Source organism: Lynx rufus, unplaced genomic scaffold, assembly GCF_022079265.1.
Source record: "Lynx rufus isolate CCGP_SWC_20201006 ecotype Redwood Valley unplaced genomic scaffold, mLynRuf1.p SCAF_9, whole genome shotgun sequence".
Lineage (NCBI taxonomy): Eukaryota > Metazoa > Chordata > Mammalia > Carnivora > Felidae > Lynx > Lynx rufus.
The window spans coordinates 101854675-101863702 of record NW_025814897.1 but is presented as its reverse complement, the minus strand read 5'-3'; the positions used below and the strand labels follow the sequence as shown (position 1 = coordinate 101863702).

Genomic DNA, 9028 nt, shown 5'->3' with positions numbered 1-9028 from the left:
TTATGCAGAATCTATAAAAACATCATCAAATTTAACACCCAAAAAACAAATAACCCAGTTAAGAAATGAACTTAACATCTTGAATGAACTCTACACAACTCATTATGCTATCCTGCCCACATGATTTTACTCACTGGGTGTTATAATTTAAGCACTTAATTCTGGATATGAAAGTCCTTTCAGCAAACATTCATTCAATAGCAATTGTATGGATAAAACACAATTTAGAACAGGAAAAATCATAAAAACGTCAAAGACCATGAATTGAATCATTATTTGATGATGTTATTCATTGTTCTGTTTATCTGATGAGAATAAATTGTCGTCCATAATGCAAAAATTCCATGAGAATAAACTCCTAACCACTGAAAGGAATCAGCTCAAAATTATTACAAACTGATTCAGTCACAAGGGGGAAATCCCAAGACTCTAATTAGTATAAGTCTGCCTAAGTTACTATTTCCTGGGAGTTTTCTCTTTTAGTAATATTGTCATTGTTTTTTCAGTATATGTTGAAAAATATCTTAGGAATAGGAGCTTCAAATTACAATTTGAGTATAAATCACTCCCGGCACCTCATCATTTGGACCACTCGTGTCTCCGAAAGAATCTTTCCTGGGATCAGGTAAGAGCAACAATTCTGACTTCTACACTTGCAGTTTCTCTTCCTGTTTTATTTTTGGATCTTCACCATAGGAGTTAGGTGGCCATGAAAGGAGCTTTCAATGTTAGCTTAATTTCTTGGCCAGCTACAATGAGTTTGTATGTATTTTTATTTAGATTGGTCACTAGAAAATATCAAAATCTCGTGGGAATTAATGCGTTTACACTAATCAATTTACTTTGCAAATAACATTCTCTTCATCCATTCAATAGTTTAACACGTATTGAATAACCATATGAGAGGGAGCACCTGATAATCTCATAATTTTTAAAAGAATAATATCTGTTGGGTCATCGAGGTGGCCCAGTTGGTTGAGCATCTGACTCTTGGTTTCGGCTCAGGTCATGATCTCATGGTTGGTGGATTTGAGCCCATGTCTGGTTCTGTGCTGATGGTGCTGAACCTGCTTGGGATCCTCTGTCTCCCTTTCTCTCTGCCCCTCCACGCTCTCTCTCTCTCTCTTCCTCAAAAATAAACATTTAAAAAAAAGAATAGTATCTGTTGGAAGAACAGTCCCCCCTCCAAAAAAATCAAATAATTGAAAAGAGAAAAAATTCAAGAAAGAATTATTATATTCATTCTGGCAAAAATAAAACTCTTATAGAACTCAATAAATCTCTTTTTCAATTATTTGGGAGAGAAATGTTTGGGGTAAATTTAATTAAACTGAGACACATGGCTAATAATGGGTATAGGATTTGTAACTACATAAATCCTGAATCAGAATGTTATAAATGATGGGCATTTTAGAAATTATGCAGCCAAAGTATGATATTGAATAGATGAGGACTCAAGTTCACAGAAAGAAAGTTGCTATATCAAGGTTAAATGATTGCTTCCTAAATTAAAAAAAATAAAAAAAATTAGTGTTTATATGTTTATTTATTTAAAAAATTTCATTTATTTTCGAGAGAGATCGAGAGACAGAGTGTGAACAGAGGAGGGGCAGAGAGGGAGACACAGAATAGGATCCAGGCTCTGAGCTGTCAGCACACAGCCCAATGCGGGGCTCAAACTCACTAGCTGTGAGATCATGACCTGAGCTGAAGTTGGACACTTCACAGACTGAGCCACCCAGGTGCCCCAAAGATCGCTTTCTAAACGAAGATTCAAAAGATACCATTGTCTGGTACAAAGCCATAATGTGTAACAAGATCTATAACTGAAGTTCATTCATTGTAACCAGGTAATGCACCCTGCTCTTAAATTTGTGAGACAATGGAATGGAAAACTAAGACAGGGGAAGACACTGGAGTTTATTTGGCAGAGTAGACAAGGAAGGTGCTCCTTCTGGGAAATTAATATTCACACGAGATGCATGGCTCCACCAACTACATGACCTATTATTTACTTGTTTTGCCATTTCCTACCTTAAAGTACCATTCTTTTTCTAGCTATTCTTGCAGGCTTATCTACATCTTTATGAACAGTTGAGCTTGCATGCTTATCGGATTACTGACTCTAAACTTCAATAACCCTTCCTCCTATTTGTTGTGTCCCTATCCTTCGCTTCAATATCTCCTAGTCTCCCACTCCATCTTACAGGATTATGAAATGGCAACCTTATGCACATGGAATAGTTAGCAAAAATGAAAGCAGGTCAGTGTTATCCTGTTACCTTGAACATGTGCCTTTAGACTGGACCCTGAAGAGGGCAAACCATTCCCCAAATGAACATTTCATCCACCAGGGTGTGAGATATCAATGACACTTTTGGAAGTGAGCTACACACTTTGACTGACTGATTTTCAGTGGGAAAGTAAAATCTTGGAACTCCAAATTTTCACCAAATATTTACCACGTGTACCGGTTTATCATATGTGACGCCTATTTTTTGCTCAATAATCCCTACTAAATTACAAAGTAATGTTTTGTTTTCTTGCATTGTTACATAATAGGAAACAAACATATATGCATATCAATATCCTTGTGAGTCAAGTTCATTTGCATGAAAAATCTATGTAGTCTCTGTTATCTTGTTTGTCTATGATCATTCCAATCCGGAGAAAAGCAATTTGACATTATTGAACCAGTGAAACCTTATGTTGAGAATTTTATTTTTCTTATGTTTCTTGAAATAAGGGACATAGATTAAAAAAAAACAAAAACTCATTGCTACTTTCACTGACATTATTGCCCAGAAATTTCAAAATGGACACCAAAGTCAGAGGGAAATCTTTAGAAAGATATCTGGTTCCCCACCTCACTGAAATTTTTTTATTTATTTATTTATTTATTTTTTAATTTTTTTTTCAACGTTTATTTATTTTTGCGACAGAGAGAGACAGAGCATGAACCGGGGAGGGGCAGAGAGAGAGGGAGACACAGAATCGGAAACAGGCTCCAGGCTCTGAGCCATCAGCCCAGAGCCCGACGCGGGGCTCGAACTCATGGACCGCGAGATCGTGACCTGGCTGAAGTCGGACATTTAACCGACTGCGCCACCCAGGCGCCCCAACCCACCTCACTGAAATTTAATTATCTTTCTGTGTGGCATTTCTCATACGGAGAGAAAATGTGCATGACTATTATAAAACTAGTTCAGCAATCTCTCCAATAATTCAGTATGAATTTCTTGGCATTCTATATTGATATAGAAGCTAGAAAATAAGAATAACGGAGGATAAATTTTGCTATTCCTTAAATAAATACCAAATAAGTGAGCAATCTTTCCAACTACAAGGAGTGCTGGGTACAGTAATTTAAATAGGGAGCTTTCAGGAGCAGTTCCCACAGCCATTAAACATGAGCCCAGAAGCGCAAGAAAACTCTACAAGCTTTTGCTTATAGAAATAAAAATAATATATTAAGTATTCCAAAATTATTCAGCTACTTATTTCCAGTGGAATAAAAGGCTTTACTTCTAATGCAGCAGCTTTGGTTTGGAATTATCATAGAGAGCTACCAAAAATATTTAACATTTACCAACAGTATTTGTCATATGCCCATTTCAGATCTCAAATATCTTTTTTTTTTTTAAAGATATTGGGAATCATGTTTCCAAACACTTTTGGCCTTTAAAATTTGAATCAGGCAAGAAACTCAAATTAGACGGTTTTGTTTTATTTTATTTTTAAACATTTTTATGTTTATTTATCTTTGAGAGAAAGAGAGACAGAGTGTGGGCAGGTGAGGGGCAGAGAGAGATGGAGACAAAGAATCCGAAGCAGGCTTCAGGCTCTGAGCTGTCAGCACAGAGCCTGACACAGGGCTTGAACTCACAAATAGCGAGATCATGACCTGAGCTGAAGTCAGATGCTTAACTGACTGAGCCACCCACATGCCCCTCAATTACATTGGTTTTAGAAACAGGGTCATGGATTGCAAGATAGGTCTGTAAAAAGACAGAGGAGAAGCAACTAGGGAAGCATGATTTTAAAAAGAATATGTAATAATTTCAACACAGATAAGTTAAAATATGTGGAAATTATATGAGAATATTTACAATATGTGGAACCTATGTTATATCCACATACATGGTAATTTACCACATACCTTAACTCAAATAGACACTTAATAAGCAACCATAATTATTTGCTAGATATGATATGATGTGCAAACAGGGGCTAGTGTTTAGGGTCCAGCTGTACAGATCATGTGCTTGGGAGCAGAAAAGACTTGTGTCCACCTCTGATTGGTAAACAGAGCTCTGATGTCATATCGCTTTCTATTTCCCTAGGAGTTCTTGGCTATTTTCTGCTTGCTTCCATTCCTTCCCATTCACAGGGGTCCTCTTCCAAGCTCTGTATTTCCCCCAAACAATTTTTTTTGAGAGCATGTATCAATGATAAATTCAAAAGTGCTTTAGTATACTACCAGTGGCACTACTGAAAGAAGGTGATTTTCCAAGTAGTGCAGGATAGACCTTACGTTCCTGTGTTTGGTTTTGCTATTGAGATGCAAGGGTTCTAGCACTTTCTGGTGTTCAGTGTGGAATTAGGGTTTCTAAGTCTAACGAGAGTAGAGATGCTTCAGGCTCTTTGAACGAGTGAGCTTAGGAAAAGCTGCATATTCTTGCCCACCTTATATATAGCTTCACAATACATGCGGGCATCTAGAAGGCTCTGAGACTTCCTGCAACAGAGAAACCCATTTTCCCTTCTCTTTTTCAAAACACAGCATTCTCTGGGGTGCCTGGGTGGCTCAGTCGGTTAAGCATCCAACTTTAGCTCAAGTTATGATCTCACGGTTCATGAGTTTGAGCCCTGCATGAGACTCTGTGCTGACAGCTCAGAGCCTGGAGCCTGCTTCGGATTCTGTTTCTCCCTCCCTCTCTGATCCTCCCCATCTTGTACTGTCTCTCTCTCTCTCAAAACTAAATAAACATTAAAAAAAACTCAGCAGTTTTCAAATTTAGTTTTACCATAGACCTATTTTGTTGCCTGATATCCCGTTGATCTGGTGCATACAGTTTTGAAAGTACTAATCTAAGAACTCTGGTGACAGCATGTTGAAGGTTTATGTGTGCCCCATTCCCCCCCTTTCCTAATTGTACTCGCTCTGTATTAGTTGCAGGTTCTTCTAGAGGTAAAACAAAACAGAACAGCATCATTGCTTTGTAAAACTGATGTGGCTGTGTGCATGGAAAGAAGAACTATAATCCAAACGTAGTCTCTCCTTCTTAAATCTTAAAGCGTGCTTGCTGAACCTATTCAAAGGAGATAGTAGGGAACAGCAAATTAAATTCCTATTTCTCTTTTATATCTTTATTGCTTTTATTAGTTGTCAAATGTAATATGATGAGCAGCCATGTGCTAGTATTTAGGGCATAGCTGTCCAAATCTAAAGGTGAGATGAATGTCGTAATGCCATTGAAATGGGAGATTTACATGTACCGTTAAGGTGAATATTCTCCAAATAGACTCACCTTTTCTGGCAAGTGAGGAAAAAGCACTTTTGCTATTTACACCTATCCTGATTCTCAAATTATTGCAGTTTGCTCTCAAAGACCAAAGTTGTAGAATTAATCCGTAGAAAATTTATCCCTGAGTCTACGTGGAGTATCTTTGATTTCTCTTGAAAGCCTCCTGTCTCTGTGTACTGTCTGAAAGTCCTCCCTACCCTCATCTTTCTAGAAAATTCTTAGTTATCCTGTAAGTCCCAGTTAAAGGGTACCATTCTTTGAGGCTATCCTGCCTCTCTGGACACAATTAATTAGTAACTGTTCAAATCTTTATTATTGAACTTATCACATATAATCTTAATTTTCTCTTCCTATGCCCCTTTTATTCTGAAGATACCAACCAGCTCTCTCAAGACAAGCACTATTACCAGTCACCTTTGTTTCCCTAGGAAAGTGACTCACAGACATGCAGTGTCCAATGCTGTTTGTACTCAAAGATTATCTTATTATAATGACTAAATCATACAACATTCTGGAAACATCACTGAGTTCGAAGTAGCTGACTTTTGAGGGTACTTGGTTCAATACCCGGGAACAGCTTACATACAGCAAATATAGCTGGTGACATTGCCTTTTCAGTGAATCAGGCATACAGACTTCTTTTTCTATGCTCTGGTTAAAGACAGGCTTAAAAATGAAATTATTTGCCAACACTCTGTATGGTAGGTTTCACATTAAATAATGAATCCTCATACCTGTTTACATTTGGAAGCTCTTAAGATCTTGGAACATAGGGCTTACGTTATTGTGTAGTAAAAATTCCACTGGCCTGAGTGGCTGCTGGCTTTTTAACCTGGGAGTCACTCTCTATTTCATTTCTGTTCATCCTTATACCTAGCCCACTTCACTCATCCTTATTATCTAACTGGCTCTGAGAGGTATTTGAGTTCTGATCCCTTATCTTATTCAGTCTATCACGTACAATAACACGACAACATTGAGAATCCATGATGAAAATATATTCTCCCGACTCCTGGAAAAAGTTTCTCATTTTATTCTTTCATTATAATTGATATTATCTGAATTGATAATATTATCCACAAGCATAATCCACTCTTTGACCACTTCTTTTTTTCCCCCAACCTAGGTCTCCCTTTCTCTAGTCATACAAGTGCTTCTGAACGAAAATTCCTTCATTAGTGATTGATGCAGGGCTTTGTTATTTTCACATTTGGGGTCATTATCTTTGGTCTATTCACATATGAATGCCATAATTTCCTGTACTTTATTGATATCACAGTGAAACAGGATCCCTTTCCTTTAAATCACTGTAATTTGGGGTTTTCACCTACAACCCATAGGGAGTGTAATTCTCAGAAGTTGAACTTCTACATATGCATGCACTGTTGACTTGCAGAAGTGTTTCCAAACACATGTCACCATTGCATCTGGAACCATTCCCAGGCTCCATGATGAAACCTGTGATTTTATAGAGAACGGTAAGCGACTGTTGGTGGTTCAGTCCATTTTTAGGCAGACTTTGGGTCATAAGGCCCCCATTCTGAAGCAAGCTGGTGTCACATGAGCCATTCTCTTGGGGACCATCTGCACATTACACACCTAGCTTCTAGGGGCCACCGCCTTCTTAAAAGTCTCAGTTCCTGCAATCTCAGATGCTGATCATAGTCCTGCGTGAGAGTGATTGAGAGTGTGAGACGGAAGAGAAGGGGAGAAAGAGAGAGAAAAAATATATGATGGACTTCTCATTCACTTCTTACTTTATTTTAATTCATCCACGTGAACAATGCTGGCAGCTAAGAAAATGGTCAGAGGAAATTCCACCTTAGTGACCGAATTTGTTCTCCTGGGATTAACAGATCGTCCAGAGCTTCAGCCCATCCTCTTTGTGCTGTTCCTGGTGATCTACTTGATCACCGTGGGGGGGAACCTTGGGATGTTGGTATTGATCAGGATAGATTCACGCCTCCACACCCCCATGTACTTCTTTCTTGCCAGTTTGTCCGGCTTGGATTTGTGTTATTCCACGAATGTGACTCCCAAGATGCTGGCGAACTTCTTATCAGAGAAGAAAACCATTTCCTATGCTGCTTGTTTAACCCAGTGTTATTTTTTCATTGCCATGGTGATTACTGAGTATTACATGCTAGCTGTAATGGCTTATGACAGGTACGTGGCCATCTGTAACCCTTTGCTTTACAGCAGCAAGATGTCCAGAGGGGTCTGTATTCGCCTGATTGCTGGTCCCTATGTCTACGGCTTCCTTAGTGGCCTGATGGAAACCATGTGGACGTACCGCTTGACCTTCTGTGACTCCAATATTATTAATCACTTCTACTGCGCTGACCCCCCCCTCATCCAGCTGTCTTGCTCTGACACTTTCATTAAAGAGAAGTCCATGTTTGTGGTAGCAGGATTTAACCTCTCCAACTCCCTCCTCATAATTGGCATCTCTTACATCTTCATTCTCACTGCCATTCTGAGGATGCATTCTGCTGAAGGCAGGCACAAAGCTTTTTCCACCTGTGGTTCCCATCTGGTGGCAGTGACTGTATTTTACGGGACACTCTTCTGCATGTATGTTAGACCTCCCACGGACAAGTCAGTGGAGCAGTCTAAAATTATTGCTGTTTTCTACACTTTTGTAAGCCCTATGTTGAACCCCATCATTTATAGCCTGAGGAACAAGAATGTGAAGCAAGCTTTTTGGAAATTGATGAGAAGAAATGTACTTTTGAAATAAAGTTACAATGTATCCTTCTTTATAAATTATAGAGGGGCGCCTGGGTGGCTCAGTCGGTTAAGTGTCCGACTTCGGCTCAGGTCATGATCTCATGGTCTGTGAGTTCGAGCCCCGCGTCGGGCTCTGTGCTGATGGCTCAGAGCCTGGAGCCTGTTTCAGATTCTGTGTCTCCCTCTCTCTCTGACCCTCCCCCGTTCATTCTGTCTCTCTCTGTCTCAAAAAAAATTATAGAAAAGATGTACTTATGAGAACTGGATCCAACTTTAACTGCATTTATAGTAAAGTCAACTTTTAATCTACAATGAAAATCTGCAATCTAATGACAAAGCATGAAAGACAGCGGTACAGGAGATTTACAGTTGTATAGGAGATGTGTGAGTGTGCATTGAGTGTGTAAAGGGTTGGAGGTTAGATATGTAGGTAGGGTGGATAAGTTCTCTTATATACGTTTACACTTTTACATTTGTAGCATCGTATGTTCCTTTCACACTGTAAAAATTATTCCTTCTTATAGTAAAACATTCAATCTCTACAGAAGAGTACAAAATAAAAGATTTTCCTCCCTTTTCCCCCCACCATGATCTTCCATTGTCTCTTTTCAAAGTTATCACTATTACTGGTTTCTTACGTTTTTGGAAAATTTCTCTATATCTGCAAACCAATGTATGACTATCATGAGCTAACTTTTAGTAGTTTTTAATACTATACTAATTGCTATGCAGGGGTTTAATTCCATTATCTAAAGGAATGTGATCAGAAC

General features: G+C 38.6%; 1 protein-coding gene across 2 annotated transcripts; it reads left to right on the top strand.

The window, feature by feature from the left end:
- The first annotated feature begins 7311 nt into the window (after window positions 1–7311).
- LOC124505682 (olfactory receptor 1030) lies at window positions 7312–9011 on the top strand. Of its 2 annotated transcripts, XM_047071696.1 has the most exons (2): window positions 7330–8226; window positions 8991–9011. In XM_047071696.1, the coding sequence occupies exons 1-2, from the start codon at window positions 7330–7332 to the stop codon at window positions 9009–9011; spliced, it is 918 nt and encodes a 305-aa protein (XP_046927652.1). The 2 variants fall into 2 exon arrangements, with proteins under 2 accessions (XP_046927651.1, XP_046927652.1); XM_047071695.1 differs by lacking the exon at window positions 8991–9011 and having other exon boundaries at window positions 7312–8268.
- Window positions 9012–9028: the final 17 nt, after the last annotated feature.

Bases quoted from the DNA above. Each gene is read 5' to 3' on its own strand.
- LOC124505682 (XM_047071695.1), top strand. From the start codon at position 7,312: ATGCTGGCAGCTAAGAAAATGGTCAGAGGAAATTCCACCTTAGTGACC.